The sequence below is a fragment of the Megalops cyprinoides genome, chromosome 25 (assembly GCF_013368585.1).
Source record: "Megalops cyprinoides isolate fMegCyp1 chromosome 25, fMegCyp1.pri, whole genome shotgun sequence".
Lineage (NCBI taxonomy): Eukaryota > Metazoa > Chordata > Actinopteri > Elopiformes > Megalopidae > Megalops > Megalops cyprinoides.
The window spans coordinates 11,909,296-11,930,549 of NC_050607.1; the positions used below are offsets into that span (position 1 = coordinate 11,909,296).

A 21,254-nucleotide genomic window follows, 5' to 3' on the forward strand; every position below is an offset into this window, starting at 1 on the left:
AAATGCAAGCGACTGCTTCTGTTGAAAAGATAGCCTGGGTTTATCTGCAGCCCAGAGCTAAGGTTTTGCTGGAAATATGGACTCCATTTATTTCTGTCCTGCTCTGTTGGTATAGAGATACAATGAACCAGCCTGGTTCCAGCTCTACAGCGGAAAAGAGGTATAATAGAGGCATAAGAGATATACAGCTGTATGTATGAACAGATATAAGGAGCTAAGCTGGCTATAGTGGTGCAGTGGGAAATGGGTATTCACATTCACCAGCCCAACATGCTTGACATAATACATGTTTGTGACTCTGTATGTGTGACATTGGAAATACTTTGAGTATTAAAAGCTTCAGAACTGAATAGATTTGTCAGTTATTGTGTGGTTGGGATTTTCCAATGGCTATTACCATTTCCATATGATTGAATACATGAATACGAATGTGATGTAGGATGCATGTAAGGAATTATGGTTATGTGCTCCCCTGGCATGTTAAGAAATCCCATGAATATACTGCCTCAAGGTGAAGGAGACCTGTAGTCTCATAGCGACGGTTCACCAACATGTTTGTGTAGCATAGTCTATATTAGGGCAAGATAGCACTACCAGTTCCCACAAAACACAACAAAGGGTTAATTCTGGATGCCCAAGGTCAGAGATGGTTAATCCTTATTATTCATTGATTTTTTTTTTCCAGGAAAAATTTTAATCAAAAGTGTCCTTGCTTATCTGCACACAGCATTTGTTGTGATGTTTGATCTAAAGGTTTTTTGTGCAATATTTTTAATTATCTGTAATCTGAGAGCCCGTGCAGAGAAAAGAATAGCCAAAGGTAAGGATTAACATCAATGAGCCATTTATGAAATGCGCGGATGTTCCGGTTGTCCTGGACTTTGTGCATAAAACATAACTCCTCTGATAAGTGCACACCAGTGCTGTAGCACTTTCTTTTGCCGAAGACCTTAATGCATTCTCCAAGTTTGTCGTGAATTTTTAAAAAGCATGTTAAAAATATATCGCGAAGAAGAAAAACGGTTACGTGCCCCCCCCTTGCCGAGCCCTCTCTCAGGCTTAACGCTTTGGATGCCTCGGAGGAGGCCAGACATCAGAGCCTGCTGGTAATGAGCAAATGGTGAGATTTGCTTAAACACAAGACCTTAAGGATGCGGCATTCACGGTTCCCACGGTCACGGAAACTCCCTGAGAATCCTGGGAGTCGAGAGAAGTAGGAGGAAAAACATGTAGCTGGTGTGTGAGCTCTGAAGGGTTGCCTTTGTGTCTGACATGCCGGCCTCACATCACTTAGAAAAAAGTGGCTCTCTCAACACCACCTCCTACGTTTGCTTGTGGGCAAGGGTCGCGTTGTGCGAGGTGAGTCACGCTGTTTTGACGGTTTCTACCTTTTCCCTGTCTCACAGCCTCCCTCGCTTGGTCGAACTGATGGGATTCGTCTCTCCTCTGATTTTTTTTTTTTTTTTGACGTGTTCCCGTTCCGCCCTCTGAAGGGACGGCCTGGTACAGCTCACTCTTGTAAGGATGATTGCGTTCACCCCGGGCTTTCATCCTTTCAGGCTGTGATGTTCGCTTCAATCGAAACATGTCATACAGCCGCAGTACCGGGGGTGTTCTGCGTGGGCTTGTGGGAAGCTGGAGGACTTGAAGCAGGGAGTCCATGCCCACAGTACACTTTTGTGCCAGGCGCTGGCTGCATTTTCAACGCGTGCCTCCAAGCAAGCAAATCAGTTTAGACATGCACAGATGACCGTCTAAAAGCCGGCCATTTTCTCCAGGAGCCCCCGGCGTGATTATCAATATGTAAATGTCAAGTTAACATTTAATTAAAGTGCGGAAATTATTCTTCTATTCAAAAATATACTTGGTGGGTACCGCAGTTCGTTGCCTGGAAGCTGGCTGTTTTAAATAAAGCAGAAGACCATCGCTGTCATGCTGCTCTGTCAGTGCATCTCAATATTTTACCGGGTCACAGACACCCGTTGTAGATACACTGTGACTTTGACCACCCTTGGGTTTTTTATTGGGAGTAGGGGGGGTGGGGTTGCATATCTCTTTGCTTTTATATACAGTATGCTTTTCATGTGATGTGCTGGAAATGGGGGTGGATTTTTTTTCATCACCTGCAGAAGGAGGGATCTGGAGGCTGGGTCAGTCGGATCATTAAAAGTCACAGCTTGATTATGAAGGTCTGGCTATTAGCACATCAGTAGCTTGATGGACCCCTATCAGCCAGGCGTTCTACGGACCATTGCAGAGGACAGTAAATGTGGTGTTCATTGTTCATTGCCTTGTAAATCTATCTGCTACGAGTCGACAGCACTTGTACGCATTGTTGCTATTTTCGCGGGGCTGGTTGGTACAGGTAATCTATTTTCTTCAGGAGCGTTTGGGCAGGCCACGCAGCATACAAAGCAATAAAGCCCCCCTCACTCCAGAGAGAAGGGCCCGGTCTTTGTGATGTTCCTGTCTCCTCAGCACTTCTCGACCTGTCTCTCCCTCTCTGCCTTCCCTCCTCCTCCTCCTCCTCGCCTCTGTAAGTGATTAAGAATTGAGGAGAGCTTTGCTGGGAGCTTAGCTTGCCCCCCCCCAGGGCGTCTCTTCGCATCGTCACTCCCACACAGCAGGGAGGGGGGGCCGGCCTCATCCCACGACCCATAAAAGGCACCAACATGAGAGAGAGAGAGAGGAAAGAGGGAGTGAGGGACGGGAAGAAACGTTAGGGGCGATAGGGCTTTTCCAGCATCAGAACTGGAACCGGGCAAATTCGTCAGGTTTGGATCAAGCCGGTTTTCTTTTCTGTAGGGGTGAATGAGAACCACGCAAAGCTGGAAATGTACTGCTGCCGCTGGCCTGTAAAGGAGCTGTTGCTAGATAACACAATGTAGATCCGTGGGCTGCGCTGTGCTGGCACAGCCAATCACGTGAGAGTTAAGAGGTATCGATTACTCTGATTCAATGTGGGGCAGCCTTCCATTATGAAATCTGAAAGGCAAATCCCCGGTGCTTTCTGTAAAATATCTGCTCAGGTCGATATCATTAATTAGTGTTTCATTCACCGTCTGTTTAATCAGCTCAAACACGTGCTCATAGGCTGATGAATAGACCTTTACTGCAGCGCTCATGATTGCTTTACATAGATGCACAGCAACACTGTTCATACTTCTGCCTTTGTTTGAACTGTATCCACTTGCCCTAGCGATGAATGAGCAGTTTTGTTGCTTCCAGAGAAAAGGAAGTAAACAAGTGCCAAGCCAATGCACAGTTTAGTCAGAAGTGCAAATGTGCTTATCTCACCGCTTTGGCAAGCCAAGACTGTACACACAGGCAACAGGGGTGGGCAGTAGTAGCAGTGGCCATAGTGTACCTTCTAGCCAAAGGCTGTTTTACCATTCCTCCAAAGTATGCGCGTGTACAATATTTCAGCAGGCTAAGCTCAGTACAGATGCTTCATACTGTTAACACCGAGAGCAGGCATTTTTCCAGAAATTACTATTGGATTTTCTGCTTCCTGCCCTCTTGAGTGCCAGCAGTCTTGTTAATGAAATTTGACACCCCTTCCTCTCTCCTGATTGGTCGGGCCTTCTTGGGGGGTCTCAGGAGTTCCGGTGCTTGAGAGGAGTTTTGTAGCGGCCCATCGCAGATGGCTGATGACATGATTTTTACATCCTTTTTTTGGCAAGACGGAATGTTCTCCGCTGGGGAAAAAAGAGAGCTTCCCTAACTTCAAATGGACTTTTTATTTTAGCGGAGAAAGCCAGCACTGCACACTCTCTTTACAACTGGCTGCGTGTCGTAACACAAGGCATCCATCGGGAAGACACGGAAAACAGCCCACGTGAATTAAACTTGCAGTTTCCAGAACATTCCCGGCTTTAATTAAAAATGAAGGAAGTTTGGGATTCAAGCAAGTCATGTATGCATTGAAATGACTCAACTGGAAAAAAAATCTTGAAGGGTTAATCTTGATCTGAGATTTAATAGAACAGAGGGAGGGCAGGGGGAGCGGTATTCTGGGGCCGATTTGATATGCACGGCATCATGCAATATTTCAGACTTTGAATGTGAAAGGTCCATAACAAATGCGGCAGCCTCTTGGGAACCTTCCCAGAGGGCTTTGCTGTACTCAGCAGATCTTCCCCCCCCCCCCCCCCCCCCCCCATGAGAGATGGGGATGACATCACCCTCTGAGTGCGGGCCTCCACTGAACATTAGCAGGTCAAGAGAGGCTAAGCCCCTGAGTGGGGTCACCTATCCTGCCACATGGTCAACAGAGCAGAAAAAGGGACATGGCCAGTTTACCTGTTTTTTTTACAGTGATAGCAGTTGCCCATGTACAGTCGTTTATACCTGTGAAGGCAGAAATAGCCAGACACTGAACAGGCATTTACTATGCAGCATGTGTGCAAAAAGCACTGTGTGGTTGGACATACCAAGTAAGTTTTAAATCGCCTTTCTCAGGGTCCTTGACCCGTGTGTGTGCTTGACATGGTCAACTAAACGCTTTCACTGGTGCGCCATATTAAAAAAAGCAAATGGGCTTTTTACAGAGAACTGAACATTCCTTTCCAGCTCCAATTAGATGCACATGTGAGATGATAAAGTAACCACTTTGCATCCCTGGGTACCATTTAAACCACTATTTTCATATGTAATGCAGCCAAGATACAATGTTATATGACAAAATTATCTAATGCGAATATTCGCAAATATCACAGGAGGGCAGTTTGTGTCACGTCTTTGTCCTCTTTATGACTGTAAAGTGCAGCACCGCGGTACCAGGCCATCTCGTTTTACCCTCTTTCAGACGGCTTAACCAGATGTGACAGCAAACGGAAGCCCGCTCATAATGTGAATGCCAATTTGCTGCCCCCCCCCATTTGCCATGGGAGGACAGGACAGTGCACACATCGCTTTTTAACTGTGTTTCTGTCTTTTGCATATGCTCTTATCCAGGGGAACATGCAAGGATAACATGCCATTTTGAATTAAATGCAATTTCACAGAAGACGTAAGGACAACAATGTACATATGAGTGTGTGGGTAGGGAACAGCCAGAATTGTAGTAAATGTGCAAAAAGATAAAACCAGTACTAAAATAAAAGTAAATAATATATGCCTACAACTGTCCTTAAAAGAAGCATACTTGTGTCATGCAAAGTAGGTTTAAATACTATCTGTAAAACCAACATTATCTTAAATCATAACATTGACGTGCTTCCAAACTGTGATCTAAAGAGCTAAAAGATTAACTTGCATCAAACTACCAGAATTCATAGTGACTGGTGATAATCTGAAGAGCTGATACATTTCGCCAGACACTGACAAAGCCTTAAAGAAGATGGAGTGCTGTCATCCTCTCTAGACACATCGCTCATGCATACTGTAGAGTGACTTCAAGCCACAGAAATGAAAATGAGCTCCATTCCTGCACTATGAGCTGTCTTTTCCTCAGACATGGCTCCCAGTAGCCATCTGGAGAAAGGTGTCTAATCTGTTTTCCTTAAATCTGCTTTCTGAGTGCCCTGTGGGGCTCTTCGTGGGTTGTTGTCATGGTCTGGGGTCAAAGTCATGGTCATTGTAATTCTGGAATCAGTGAGAGAAGGTGAAGGTTTCCCCCTGAGGCCTGGGTCTCGGTGCATAGCGTTCACACCTGGCTGTGGTGACGCAGCGGTGAATTTCGGATGCCCTTCAGGTCACGCCACATGCTATAACCGCCACTGTCACAACACCCTGGCTGCACCCGATAGAGTTTGAGCATGACACCATTAATCACTGTCTGTGAAACTTCCAGAAAGAGATTCTCAATAAGTGCAGCTCAGAGATTCCATTGAGATTCCAAATAATACTCGGGTTTCTTCTTGTTAAAAAAAGGAGTTGTATTGAATTGCTTCTTCAGAGTAATTCTTTGAAGGTTAGGTTCAAAGATACATAGATGAACTTGAATTCACTCTTGATTTATTTGGTCTTTTCATCAGTATTATTTTTTTCCAGTTGGTAGCAAATATGAAGATGTTTCTAATGAGAGGCTCCCTAGTGGCACAGACATTAAAAGCTTTTGTTCAAGTGCAGGCGGAGCCCTATGTTCCACATTCAAAACAGTCCAAGGCATTTGTCTGCAGTGACTGGTAGCTAACATCAGCAGAACAAATTGGCTCGTTCTGCAGAGGGTTGCAGTGGGTAGTCCCCTTATTGCTCCACTCTCAGCTCCCTAGTACTCGCACAGGTGCCCATGATTGCCTCAGAGAGCGTCAAAAGATCACACCTATCCTCTGACGCATTTGCCTCCTGGTGATGAAATAGTTACGGTGGGGCGTGCATATGCACTAGTGATTGCGTTCAACTTACCCCACACTCCTCCTTCGGTTCAGTGGTCCCTGTTGCAGTGGTGAGGACCTTAAATGCAGTGGTGCTTAAAGGCACCACTTAATTTAAGTGGTGACTTCTAAAAAGTTGAGTGAAAAAAGAGGAAGAAACCAAAAAAGACATTTCTAACAAGGAGTGACTCTTAAGTCTTATTAATCATTAAACAGATTTGTCACGGGAAGTAAGTTCTGCAGTGGCTTGAAAAGGTAATACAATTATTTTGTGTGCTTTTGTGTGAGGGAGTTTTTAATTTAGTGGTTTGCGATGAATAATTACTTCTTTAATATCCTGAAATGAATTCTAGGACAAAGCATTTTGTGACATGTCCTTTTGCCTTCATTTTTTTTCCAGTGTTAATTCAGTTGCCTCTTCATTTTCAGTGTCATTCTCTGGCCATTCCTAATTTCCACTGGAGAGCAGCCAACACCACCCTAAGGCCTCTTACTTACTCCTCATCCAGGCATTTTCACCTTGTAGTGATAGATTAATAGATTTGCAAATGCTCTTACAGTTCACAGTCTTACGGTGCACTGCCTTTGTATGCAGCCATATCACGATACTGTTCAGCATACCATAAACAGGCTGTTGGCTTGTGCAAAACAAAAGTTTCTCTCATATTCGCTGAAGGAAACCTGATCATTTTGGACACAGTTCAAAATGTGTTTTCCTCAGCAGCGTATTACGGTAATGGCCTTGCTGAACAGTGGCAGTTTGTCTGGGGAAAAAAAAATGAACGTAATTTGCCAGTTATTTTGTGGAAGAGCTCCACAAAAATGAGAGTTGCATCCAAGGACATTTGTGTGACTGCAGAAGTTCTCACCCACAGTCCCTCACTTCTACATTCTAGAATCGTCCATCTACATCCATTAATTTCCAGGTGCTGGGCAAAGGTAATGGCTGAAGAGGAGGAAAAAGTCAAGTCAACTTGGTGTAATAGCTCCAAAAAGGATCTTTTCATTGCATTATGAGAGTCAAACAAACAAAGTTTATGACTGTTATGGTTGTTTCCACATGAACAGAAGGCTTATGGGAGATTTTGCAAATCTATGGTGAAAAGCTGCAGGGCTTTCTCAGGTGTAAGTAATGCTGAGGTAAGCTTGCAGTGCAGGATGCAGGCTGATTGAAGTCTCCCTCACCCCTCATGCCACTGGCTGAGGTGCTGGGTCAACAAACTTGTCCATCACGTTTAGTACTCAGAGCACTGATGATGTCATTGTTGGGGGGGGGGGGGGGGCAAAAGGCCTGTGTCAGCATCAAGGCCTCACCTGGTGGACCACCAGTCCTGTCTGTCTCTGTCAGTACTGCATGTCATAGGCCTCTGAACCCGCAGCAGTGCTGCTGACATTGGCTCTCCTACCGCCTAGGCTCTACCCCCAACTAAACCTGCGTGGTTTGGATGTAGAATTGATGTAATTATATCACATTACATTAGTGGCATATAGTAGATCTTATTCAGACTGATTTACATTGATTACAATTTTATCCTTTTATACAACTGGATATTTAATGAAGCAAATGTGGGTTAAGGATCTTGCCCAAGGGTACGGCAGCAGTGGCCCTGCGGAGAATCGACCCGCAACCTTTTGGTTACAAGCCCTGCTCCTTACCACTGTGCTACGCTGCTGCCCGCTCATGTCCCTGTGAAGTCTCCCTTGACACTTCAGAAGCCCTGAGGTCAAATGCTGATCATTAGAAATGACAGACAGGAGCATTGGGCCTGCCTGGTCCCTATGAGCAGTATCTCTCTCACTGTTTGAGATGTCACCAGCCAGACCCTGGCGTGGCCCACTTCATCATCCGAGCACAGCACTCGGATCGATCCGCACAGAGGAAATATACCGGGCATTCGGTAGCCTTGGCAACACTGTGTGGCACAGAGGCGCCTCTAAGGGCTGTCAAGAAAAACGCAGAATCTCTCTGGGGAGCAAAATTGGATTAACTTATCATCCTTTCCACCTGTCTGAGAGGGCCCTTACAATGGGCTTAGCTCACCCTCTCCCACACACACTTCACGCACATATACACACACACACACACTCACACTCACACACACTGATACACACACACACACACACACATATACAGTCTGTTGTAACTGCCCTGCCTTGCCTTGCTGCCAGATGAAAATATGGATTCTATAGTCAGGAAAACAATCAGCACAGAAGCTTTAAGCTGCCTCCTTGCATGAAGTGGCATGCTGGCTTACTTTCTGCTGATTCATGCTGCGCTTGTACATGTGTCATTGGTATGGATTTAGTGTCAGGAGTATGTGTCACAGTGTATCGTATGGAGCTCTTGCTCCTGGTGCCTGCACATCATGACAGATAACGGCATCCGCTGAAAAGGTTAAAGGGGCGTGCCCCCACTGTGACTTACCCCTGTGTCATGCAGCTGAGCTCGCAAAGTATTTATCTGCTCAGTGCGGCAGGCAACAACCTTTAAACTTTGCGGTTTACAGCCCCGATGAAGTTTCTCCCCGTGAAATTCAAATCTGGTTAATACCAGACGCGCGCTATAAATATTCGACGGGGCTTGCGGTGGGTGCAGACAACGTCTGGCGGGTTGCTGCGCCTGCCGTCCCTCTGTATAGTGGGCATGCATGGGCCTCTGGCAGTGTGAACATCCTGTGTGAGCATGGCAGCTGACGGTCTCTGGCAGGGCCGGCAGTGACCGCTCTATGCTAGCCTGGCCCTGCTGTGCTGTCCAGGCTGGTGGGCAGACGTTCCAGACACGGCCTGGCCTGCAGCAGCCTGTCAGCGTGTTGGCGGGAAGGCTGGGCTGTCGGGGCATGGGGTGGGGCTTTGATGGCCCTGAGGTATCGAGTGTCATCACTTGCGTCAAAGACTCGGCCTTCCCGCCAGGGTGGACAGGGAGGTGACATGGCATGCAGGAGTCTGGCACTGGTGAGGTAAAGGAAGGAGTATGTGTGGATGTGCATGTATCTGTTTGTGTGTGTGTGTGTGTGTGTGTGTGTGTGTGTGTGTTTGTTTACGTCCCATAGGAGGTTTCTCTGTTCAGTGTGTGTGAGTGTGTGTGTATGAGTATGCGAGTGTAAGTATGTTTATGCGAGTGTCTGTGTGCGTGCATGCGTGCGTGTGTGTGTGTGTGTGTGTGTGTGTGTGTGAGAGAGAGAGAGAGAGAGAGAGAGAGAGAAACCCCTAATGGCACCAGGTTTCTGTGCTCGGTGTCTCCCCCACTCCCTCCCTCTGTCCTCCCATCCGCAGGGCTCCACGCCCCTCCCCCTGCATGGCTCAAAGCACAGCCATGAGCTCTGGGCTCTGTAATGTGTCTGCAGCCATGACCGGAGATTCACACACCTACCCAGCACCTCTGACTGATCTCTGTGGCCCAGGTGTAATTAGTGAGCACTGACATCTCTGCATGAAAAATAGCTTGATTGCTTTTCCACCCAGACCAGACATGATGTGACCTGACAGAGACTGTGCAGCCCTGCTCTACTCGTCTCTCCTTTGGGGTTCGTGCTGGGATTCGATCCTGTGGCCATGACTGTGCAGATCCAACCCAGGGCGGGTTGAACAGCTTTGCCACGATTAGATTCACAAAGAACTAAGCGACAAATGAAACACTGGCTGTATTCTTTTACTTCTCCTTTGGACCGATCCCATTTATTGCCAGCCTCTGCCGCCCGCACACTTTGTTCAGCAGTTTTCCTCTGTGATGTGCAGGGGCCCCGCTCATTAGCTGCTGTTAATTACTTTCTCTTTTTTTCTAACGTTGTTCTTTGATGTGTCAGCGCGTTCGGAGTTCGCACCGCCACCCCTGTCGGGTCCGTCTGAAGTCTCACGGAAGGGAGCGGCCAGGGCAGCTTTGATTGGGTGACGTATCGACAGGCATGCTAACCCCGGCCCCCTGGGTGCGTGCCCGTGCGCCTCTCCTCGGCCCTCGAACATCATCCACGCGTCAATCCGCACCCCACAGTAGCAGAACACCGCCTCCTCTTTGCTTACATTACCAATATCACGGCTCTCGCTCACTGTGCCTCGGTCTTTTGCTGTGCGTTTGCTGTGTCAGTTGATCCCTTTGCCAAGATTGTATTTGTGTCCCGGTGTAGTACTCAACAAGCCGCTGAGAGAGGAAGGGAGTGCTTCTTCCTCTGGGCCCGGATGGATCTGCTTGTGTTACATGAAAAACAGTAGCAAATTTATTTCTGGAGTTGCATGCAATTTGACTTCCTTTTGTAAACAGGACTGTCAAGGGCTAGAATACTGGGCCTTCACTGGCTGTGAGTTGCCCGTGTCTCACATCAGATGAAATCTAGTAAATCCAGAATTTCATTATAGCAGATGTGTTGTCAGTATGGATTTGGTGTGCAATATCATAGAGCGTGCTCAAAGCAATCTTTCATATGGATCTGGATTTATGGATATGGATGAAGGGAATGTGAGATTGTAATCACTGTTCTCATTTCACTGTTACCACCGCTTGGTATTGCTGCTCTGAGTCTGCGCCTCTTTGGTTATCTGTGAGTCCGCACAAAGCAATCCTCAGAGGCAGATTCAGCCACTGAAGGGACGTGGAATAGTCTGATTCCAGCTGGTGCCAGCAGCTTCTTCTGACAGCATCCCTTTACGGCAGACGTGTCTGTCTCTGTGTACCCTCCTGCACCGCTGTGCTGGAGCTCTGTCTGCAGGCTGTGGAAGTGAGGCATTTGGCCTCTGAAAGCTGCGTATTTATGGGGGGAAGCCGTCTCTCCCTTCCTCCCGCTGGAAGGGGTCCTGTCGGCTGCCTCATTTTTATTTCACGCTGGCAGATAGAGATTTGTGGCTGTGGGGCCGCTGTAAAAACTCAGCCTCGCTCCAGTCAGGAGAGGCCAGTGCTGCTATATCAGTGTCTCGGGGAGATGTGGACCGTGTTTGTGTTCACGGTCACGGTCATTGTTGTGGGGCTGCTATAAAAATCCCCAGCCTTGTTCCAGTCAGGAGAGACCAATGCTGCTTTATCAGTGTCTCGGGGAGATGTGGACCGTGTTTGTGTTCACGGTCACGGTCGTGTTTGCAGAGAGTGTTACAGATGAGGAAATATCATTTCCTGAGAGCCAGGGTTTTGACGCGCCACAAGGGAGAGCAGGTCTCATGGCCTCATGAGAAGTAGTTAATTTCTCCGTGCAGCGCCTTTGCGTCATTGATTAACAGCATTATGGGAGCAGCCTGCTGATCAGGAAGCAGGAGACAGGGGCGAGAAGGAGAGGAATGTGTCTGACCCGCTCCTTTCTCCCTCTCCCGCAGACGAGTTTAAGGGCTCCAGCATCGTGGAGCTCATGAAGAAGGAGGGCACCACCCTGGGCCTCACCGTCTCCGGCGGCATCGACAAGGATGGCAAGCCCCGCGTGTCCAACCTGCGCCAGGGCGGCATCGCTGCCAGGTAACGCTGCCCGCTCTGTGTGCGTGTGTGTGTGTGTGTGTGTGTGTGCGTATGTGTCTGTGAGAGAGAGAGAGAGAGAGAGAGAGAGAGAGAGAGAGAGAGAGAAGGGGGGAAGGAGGGTGTTTCATTCTGTTTCTCTGTGCCTGTGTGTGTGAGAGAATCAATACTGTGGGTGTGTGATTTGTGGTGGAGGTTCTGTCTAAGGGGAAAGGTAGACAGGGTAGAAAGAATGCAGAGCCTGTGTGTGTGTGTGTGTGTGTGTGTGTCTGAGAGAGAGAGAGAGAGGGAGAGAGAGAGAGAGAGAGAGTGTGTGTTATCTGCTCGCGTGATTCAGTGCTGTACAGGGGTCATCTGGCCACACTGAACTCCTGTAGCTCGTCAGCCTTGGAGACAGACTCAGTGAGAGAGGGAGAGACTGAGTCACACTGTTCCGTCCTGCAAATTACCACAGACATGGCCTATGCTAATGGGGGCATCGTCTTTTTAAATGAGGCCACTTAAAAGCTGGCCACTCTCAGCACTGATCTAAAAACTGATGTCGCAGCGCTGAACTCTCGGAAACCCAAATGGTCCTCCGCACTTGTGAAAGCAATAAAGAGGGGCTGCGTTTTTGAACAAACCCTGCGCTAGGCAGATGTCTCTGTGTAGGTCAGCCACTCCGGTGACCAAGGGGTCAGTGCAGACCGCCAGGGACTAACAGAAGCAGTCTGCTCCCCTGACCCCGCGGCTCCAGCTTTTTGATGAATAGGAAGTACCATGCAGAAATGACACTTTCCCAGACCATCTTGCCTGCAGCAATCCATCTGTGACAGCAGCAGTCACCACATAGTGAGTTCACTGCAGGATCGCATAGTTCATGTGCTCTGGAGAGGGGTCTGTGCATTGCTGTTGAACCCTGGGATAGAAATCAGAGATCAGCAAGTGAAGTGACAGCATTCAAACCAAGGCGACCAGTTGCGTAGCAGGCAAAAAGTCACTTGGGGACGAGGAAGTCGAGTGCAATGGAATATGACTTCCTTTAAAGCTCTGTGAAACTCAAACCTTTAATGTGCGTACCTTGCAGAGGATCTCAGCAAAGCACCAGCTTAACATCACAGGAAGGTAGGGTGTTCATTTTCTGCACTCCCTCACCCATCCGTGAGGTAAAACGCAGTAGTTTAGTATCTTACAAGCAGTCTCCACCTCCAGAGATGAAGGCACTCACATCCCTGCTCTCAGCACTCAGAACAAAGAGTGATTCATCTCCTCCACGCTGTAATTAAAGCACAGCACTTACGGCCAAATCTCCCCATTCTCTCTATCTCCCTTCCATCTCTCTCTCAACCTCTGTCCTTCTCTCTCTCTCTCTCTCTCTCTCTCTCTCTCTCTCTCTCTCTCCCTCCCTCCTCTCCCTCACCTTTTATCCTCCTCTGTCTCTCTCTCCCTCCGTCCTTCTTGCTCACGTTCCCTCCCCTTCTCTCTCTCTGTTCTTTTCGCTCTCTTTCTCTCTCTCTCTCTCTCTCTCTCTCTCTCATTCTCTCCCCTCCTCTCTCCCTCTTCCCTTCTCTCTCTTTTTCTCCCCTTATCCTTTGCTCACTTCCTCTGGCCTTCTTTCTCTCTCTCTCTACCCCATGTACACCTCCTGTCTGCCTCTTTCCCCTCCGCTCTCCCTCCATTTCTCCGTCTGTCCTTCTCCCTCCCTCCCTCTCTCCTTCCTCAGGAGCGATCAGCTCAACGTGGGAGACTACATCAAGTCAGTCAACGGGATCAACCTGACCAAGTTCCGCCACGATGAGATCATCAGTCTGCTGAAGAACGTGGGGGAGCGGGTGGTGCTGGAGGTGGAGTACGAGCTGCCACCTGTCTGTGAGTGTCAGCCTCTGTGAGCGCATGTGCGGTGTGTGCTCTCACAGACACCATCTCAGCTCCTGCCTCACTGATCCAGCCAGAGGCAGAACCACTCTGTGCCTTTGTGAGCTTTACACCTCAGTGGATAAAAAGGTCATGCTCATTAGTGTAATGGGTAATAATTAGCATATGACTTTCTCAGAATTATTTACTGTCCTCTGTGGTCGTTAATGTGTATGTAACATGCAAGAACATGTTTAGCAGTGGTTTTCACTTAAGTGCATAAGTGCGTAAGAAAGCAACTTACACAGTGTAGCTTGTAACCAGGTTACCAGTTCAAGTCCAAGTGAGATATTGCTTTCGCACTTTTGGGTGATATACCCAGTTTGCCTCGACAAATATGCAACTGTATAAATGAACAACGTAAATATCATAACCTATGCTCTGGATAGGCGCATCTGCTAAGCACAGTACCTATTCTTCACCACATTAAAAGGAGTCTGTCCATTGCATGCTTGATTTTTCAGTTGCATCAGTTGTGTTTTCCTTATATAAATGCCGCCTGTTCGTAGTGGTCTTTGATTCATTTTATAGACCAGTTGGCACCGCGTTCAAAGACAACATCTTGAAAGTCCAGTGATGGTTCTGTCACAGCCACAATAATGAAATTTACACACCTGAGAGAGATGGGAGATTTCACCATGCAACAGGCTATTGAATGTCAGCACTTTTACTGATGGGGGGGGGGGGGGGGGGGGGGGTAGAGAAAAACAACTGAAATTGCCTGTTTGTGGGAGTTTGAAGGGGGAAAAAAACAGCAGAGAGTAGATTGGCTGCGGTTGTGTGTATACGGAGCGGGGAGATGGATTCATCCATCACTCGGGTGGCTGGATTCCACACTGCAGGTGATGGTGCTGTTCTGTCTCTGCGCCCCGGACCCCATCTCCGCACGGCGGCTCGATACAGAGATCGTAATGATACGCGTCTGTCTCTGTGCCGCTCTGCTGGCGGGTTCTCTTGCCGAGCCTGTTCTCAGTTCAGTTTTCCTCCCCCCCTCAGCGCAGATAAAGCTCTGGCGGCTGCAGTCTCTGTCATGGCATGGTTTTGCGCTCTCTGCATTGCGATGCATTGATGTTCACTGAATCACAGGGATGCTTGGTTATATCTCCCAGTGCAGTGAGAGTGAGTTTTCACAAATCCCATTGTGGGTGGAGCTATAATGTGCTGCCAATCACTGGCTTGCACCAACCAATGAAAAAGATTTGCTCCACGTCAGCAAAACACTATGATTTGTGAGTCTCTAGCAGTATGGATTGGCTCCACCTGTTTTGGGGTTTGTGAAGCCCTGCCGTGCACTGTCACGCTGTGAGCACAGGAGAGGTCATGAAGATCGAGACCGGTAGGGGATTCTGTTCACTACCCGACGAAGGCACAGTAAGATTAGTAATGAGTGAGAACAGTGTGTTAGCTGGCTCCTTACGCTGATTGGTCTGGATTTGATTGCATGCATTTTTGCCCAGACAGACGGTGCTGTGTGTGGTCTGGCAATGCGATAGCCGCGGTGCTTTTTGTGGGAAAAGGATTCGGGTCTGGGCCTGTAGCGTGTTAGCGAGCATCATCTAAAATTCAGCCCCCTCTGTTCTCTCCTCAGCTGTTCAGGGCTCAGGGGTGATGTTTAAGACCGTGGAGGTCACCTTGCACAAAGAGGGCAATACGTTTGGGTTTGTCATCAGAGGTAAGCACGCACAGGCGCACATGCACACGCACGCACTCACACACACACATGCACGCACACACACAGTCCCCACGGGACTCATAAATGATGCAAAGGGTACACGCTGTGCAGATGATTATGAATACATGTGATATATTGATGTGACACTGAGGAAAGACCTTCTCAATCAATGTAAAAAAATATCAAACACATTACTTTGCTTGCACTGGGCCTCTTGAGCTTGAAAAGGATCCGACCACAGGACCTATGCAAAGCGGTAATTTTTTCTGAAGACTAAATGTATACCTCAAGGTCATGAATAAAGCTTTGTGCAGCTGAGATTTAATGAAGTGCTTCTTAGAAAGTCTACATGTGCCCTCAAACTTTCACATGACAGAGCATTAATTCTGTATAATCCAACTTTGTCCTGTTTCTGCTTTCCGTTTTGGCATGTTTCATATCTGTGGCAGTTCTAGTTTAAGTATTAGAAATTATATTGTCGTCCATGTTCTCATAATGGCATATAACTTGTTAGAATTTTACTTCTAGTTGGCTGTGCCACGGTAATTGAGAGTAGCTTTTCTGTGCGCTAGTGCAAAGCATGCTGGGATATCCTCCCACAGGGGGATGACTGCTCCCCAAAGCCCCAGTACGTCAGCATCTTTTGTTTTGGCTCCCGCAGGAGGCGCCCACGAAGACAGGAATAAGTCTCGCCCCATCGTCATAACAACCATCAGGCCCGGAGGTCCAGCTGACAGGTGAGAGGCCTTTGTGTCACGCCACACCACAGGTCCTTGTCAGGACACAAAGACCGCGAATCCTCCGCTCCCGTTCCTCTGAAAGCCTGCAGGTCCCATCGCCCGCCGCGGTACCCCAAACGTTTGAAGAAGTGAAACGTAATATTGTGACTGTGTGATTCCCTTGCCTTGAGTTAATATGGTAATGTAATGTATGCGCACTTCAGTTACTGTGTGCACAGCTCTAATCAGTATATAATCTACTTCATAACTTTTCTCCCCCTCCACCCCCCTCCCCCCCGTCACTTCAAAATGTAATCACAGCCAGGCTTTCACACTGGGCAGACCGATCTCTGAGTCTATGGAAATATTCCTTTGTGCGCCCCCACCTCCCCGATCCCTCTTCAAAATTGGAATAAATGACCCGTCCGCTAACGTTATTTCACATTCGAGAATTGCAAATGGACTTCTGTGCAGTTTTTTTTTTTTCCCTCCCATGGTTCAGCGACATCCTGTTATAATTCACTTCAGACGTCTCAACTTTTTTTTTTCTCCAAACCTCTATCAATATTAATTTTTTCTTTATGGTGATTTCATTTCCCTGTGAGGGAATATTCTCCGTTCCTCCTCTTCGGTGATTTGAATGGCGTGCGCTCAGTGAAGAATGCCTCTTTCCCCCCGCTTCTCAGCAGCTGTCCAAGCCCTAAGTGGAGATATCTCTCAAGTTTTTCACAAAATTCTCTGTTTCAAGGTTGCACTCAGCTTCAGCCAATTTAAGGACAAGTGCTGTTGACACCAGCGCAATAGAGTGCAGCATCCTCTTCATGCTCCAGCAGGTTTTCCAGTTCTCTGTATGGCACTAATGTTCTCTACACATGGAAGAGCAGCGAAATCAGCGCCATTAAGACAGTAATGAATGAAATAAAGTGCTTAAGTGCTCTGATGGGACAGGCAGCGTCTGACAGTCAAGTCCTCCAGTAGCGTGAGTGGAATGCCTGCATTAGAATCTTCCAGAACGCGCAGCAGTTTAATAATGTCTTTCTGTGCTTGAAGGATTCAGAGGAGTGTTTTGTAAAGACAGACAGCGTTTTGCCCGTCTTGTCTCTTTCTGTGCCCTCATGAGGCACGTACAAGTGTACATCTTTGCAATCAGCAATCTACAGCTGTCAGGTTCATCATTTGCAAAATAGTTAAATCAATGATTTGGTGTTAAGTGATTGAGTGTGGAGCTTGCACAGATTCCTTAATACTGGTGACCTTCTAGGAATTAATTTTTGCCTGCAGTAATTTTATCTTTCTAAAAAAAATTAATTGGATGTGCCAAACAAAAAGTTGCCACTTACAAGATATTCCAACCAGACACATTAACTTTACACAATTCACAGTTCAAACCTGTGATGCCCTTGAAATGGTTCTTCCTGAACTTTCACTCATGTCACTCTTTTGTCTAGCTCTCTGTTCATAATGGAGGGAGTATTAATTCAGCGATGGTTCTCACCATGTGGGTTTGCTTTGTGTGCTGGTCTTCTGCATGTGCGCCTGCCTACCAGTCATATGTTTGATGTAGTTCAGACTCCTCCCACTTAGGGTACACCAGTATGCAAAAAAGCACACCCACCCATAATGCCTATTTGTCTGTCCCCGCCCCCAGTGAAGGCACCAATCAGCAGTGTCTCTCTGTCCCCTCCCCCAGGGAAGGCACCATAAAGTCGGGGGACCGGCTGCTGAGTATCGACGGTATCCGCCTGCACGGCACCTCCCACGCAGAGGCCATGAGCATCCTGAAGCAGTGTGGCCAGGAAGCCACGCTGCTCATCGAGTACGACGTGTCCGTCATGGGTAGGTCATTGCTTTGGCCCCACCCTCTGACTGAAACACCAGGACTCCACTCACTTACAAAGACACCTCCACTTTTCAACTCTCTGCCTGCTCAAAAAAAACTGCAGGTGGTCTGTCTTACTTATTCTTGATCACCTTTAACTCAGAATGATCAGGATAAGGGTTAGAACTGAGATCCTGAGTCAGCTGATCCTGGATCAATGTCCAGGAGCAGAAGAGGCATTGTTCATGCATGACCAATAAAGTAAAGAACCTATTCCTCCACCACGGTGTCCTGGAGCAAGCTATATCACATGTCACAATAACTTGCTATGGTATGATGGAAAGAAACCACAGGAATCATACATGAGTAGTGTTGTGCTGTTCTTCTTTCATACTGAAAAAATATCATGCTGTGCTAGATAACTTGATAACAGTATGGTATCAGCTGGCATATATAAAGGGATGTCCACTGTAGAAACAGAAAATAAGGAATGAGTTGCTTTTGTCTGGTATGTCAGTCAACACATTAGTACCCAGGAAGGATATGTTTTGGAGCACTTGAATGTTTAGAATTTTTCCACATTAGCAAAATTCAGGCTCATCATCAGTCAAGCCTCAAGTCTCATTTGCATATGTAAGCTCCACCCAGCAAAACATTTAGGCTGTTTGTCATTCTGCTGTCTGGACCCACAGGAAACAGACAGATCCTTTACGGTTAATGGGTGTACTCTGGATGTAAATGCACCCATACACCAAGTGCCTTCCTTCTGTATATCCACTCGTATCACTCAGTGACCTGCTGTAATTGGGGTCTCGCCAAACGCCCACTCTGCAAGAGCGGGAACAGAAAACTCATTCCCCAGAACGGTCAGCTTCCCCCCACTCTCCACCAGGCAACGGAATGTGCTGTCAGCATTGACACAACGTTGCGTGAACGTTGCGAGTGCGTCCCGCTGCACTGCACGCGTTTGCTAGACCTGGTCCCTGCAGCTCCCCTCACCGAGCAGGTCACCGAGCGTGAGATCCCCGCCTGAGCTCCCATCAGCCATCAGGAGGGAGTGTGAAATCGCCGCAGTGCCGCCTCAGAGGTGACACAGTGGGAGGCGAGCAGATGCGTCCCCGCACCGCATTCGGGAGTTATTCAGCCAAGCGTCGCCCAACAGCTGTCTTTCTCACACACCACACACTCTCTGCTGGAACGAGAACGGTTGCCTCAGAGTCTCTCACCTCAGGGAAGGAAAATATCGTGGTGGGAGCATGGTGGGGGTTGGGAGTTGGGGGGCTGGGGGATTATATGTCTGCTATGCTTTTTCGCCATTTTAGAAAATTAGGAGAAACTGTTCTCTTCTTGTTTGCCCGTGATGCTGCAATGCTTACCATGCCCACTCAGGTTTATTCAGAGAATAACACTGCAGGTAGTGCACACTGTCATTATGTAGATAGTATGTGTGTACTAGACATGTTGGATTTTACAGTCTGATATACTGTCTGTAAGTGTCTGAAAGCATAATCGGCTGTACACATGGCAATTTGAAAAGATGTCCTTGCGCTGTAAATAAGTTCTTGGAACACACAGAATGCCCTGTGTTGTTGACCTGCGCTGCCCACTCATACAGGAATATATGCAATTGAGGAATGTAATGCTTTCATCTTTTTTCCTTCTATTCATTTCCCAGAAGGTTGTATATCAGCGCTTTCAGAAAAGCGTGCTTGTAAACCTGAGCGGAGAGAGATTTGTCAAAAACATTACAGTATATTGCTATTGCCCTGGCCCTTCTTCTTGTTACAGTCTGAGTAATGGGGCCTGTGAGTGAGTGAAGTGTCTGGGGTGTGTTTTCAATCCTGTATTTCCATGGTTCTCTGACTTTTCCTCTGACCCTAAAAGGCTCAGCCCGCCACCCCGTGGAAAGAGGAAAAGGATTTGATTGGTTCCCCTCCGTGCACCATGTGATCCTCTGGCAAGCGGCCTGAGAAAGGGTCATGCAGGGACGGATCAGGCCGCCTTCATTGTTCATCCCTCTGTATTTGTTCATTTGCTTGCGGTACGGTCAGATCCATACTGTACCGCGAGCAAAGCATGCTGGGATATCCTCCCACAGGGGGGATAGTGATACCGCGATAGTGGTAGAAGAGGGAGGCTACCATGTACTGTCAGTGATTGACTGATATGATCAAAACCTATTGCTCTCCAAGGCAAGACAATAATTGGTTCAAATCAGCCAGTCCTTGAAAGCGTGTCATAGCGTCACACATTTGAGCTGTTGTTCTGTGATCATTTTTTTCCCATTTTGAATTGCACTGTAGTTCCTGGCTTGCAGTATTCATCTATTCACTTTATAAATGTTTCAGTTAAAACTTTATATTACTGTTTTTAAGTCTCACTGTGAGTGATGCTGTGAAGTATGATCATAAGATCTAGTTTCACCATCTCATTTGCAGATGTTCTATATATAGTGTTCAGTGTTTAGCACATTGCAAACCATTTTTTGCTTGCCTGTGGTTTTTTTTCTCACTGACTCTCATTGCTGTTAAATATGATGGTGACAGAGGTGACGAAAAATCCCTTAACCAATAACTTGGCCTGTCTAAGCCCCACTGCATATGCAGCGCGAGAGATGGCATTGGGGAATTGCCCACAGTAATAACTGCCATTAATGGCCAGTCCCCACAAAGACCTGCTGCTTTACTCCTCGTAGAGTGGAGCGGGTGATTACCGCCACCTTTGCAGTGGGCGCGTGATGTTACCGGCCCTCGGGGGAGCCGAATGGGACAGTTGCCACATTTCCTGTTTTTCGTTTATGGCTCCGTCCGCGAGATGTATGATGTAATCAGCCCGTTTAATGCCTCGTGCAGCCGAGTGGAGGAATTGCTTTCATTAATTCCGCGGGGGGGAGGCGGGCCGGGTTCAGCCGCCGCGGACAGTAACGGGGGGAGCAGGTGGAACGGCGGCGCGGGCGTTCCCGACCGCACGGGAGAGAGGTGTCACTCGGCGGCGTGTTTATTTCTCTCTGTGGCAGATTCGATAGCCACGGCCTCGGGGCCGCTGCTGGTCGAAGTGGCCAAGTCCCTGGGCTCCAGTCTGGGAGTGGCGTTATCTACCTCTATGTACTGCAACAAGCAAGTCATCATCATCGACAAGGTGAAGCCCGCCAGCATCGCGGACAGGTGCGTGACTAGAGCCAAGCCAGCTCTCCTCTTCCACACTACTCATGTGACAAAGGTCCTGTCTTGAGAAAGTTTGCAGTTTAAAAGGTTTAAAATGTGTAATGCTTTGTAAGCTATCGTAGAAATCCAGTAATATGCCACTAGATGGGAGTGCCATTGTTTTGAGTAGTAAGAAAATGCTGAATTCTGAGTTGAAGATGTGTTGAAAATTGCTAGAATTGCCTGGTGGAATTTGCATTTCC

The 21,254-nt window shown here is 47.7% G+C and overlaps 1 protein-coding gene across 6 annotated transcripts in view; it reads left to right on the top strand.

Annotated features, from left to right (window-relative positions):
• The window catches only part of grip1 (glutamate receptor interacting protein 1), a 216,954-nt gene that overhangs the window by 161,402 nt on the left and 34,298 nt on the right, over positions 1 to 21,254 (top strand). For all 6 annotated transcript variants that reach the window (XM_036519977.1, XM_036519975.1, XM_036519981.1 and 3 more), the window contains exons 3-8: positions 11,613 to 11,748; positions 13,448 to 13,593; positions 15,227 to 15,310; positions 15,972 to 16,047; positions 17,720 to 17,865; positions 20,865 to 21,012. In XM_036519977.1, coding sequence (XP_036375870.1) covers positions 11,613 to 11,748; positions 13,448 to 13,593; positions 15,227 to 15,310; positions 15,972 to 16,047; positions 17,720 to 17,865; positions 20,865 to 21,012 — 736 coding nt within the window. The remainder of the gene's footprint in view (positions 1 to 11,612; positions 11,749 to 13,447; positions 13,594 to 15,226; positions 15,311 to 15,971; positions 16,048 to 17,719; positions 17,866 to 20,864; positions 21,013 to 21,254) is intronic.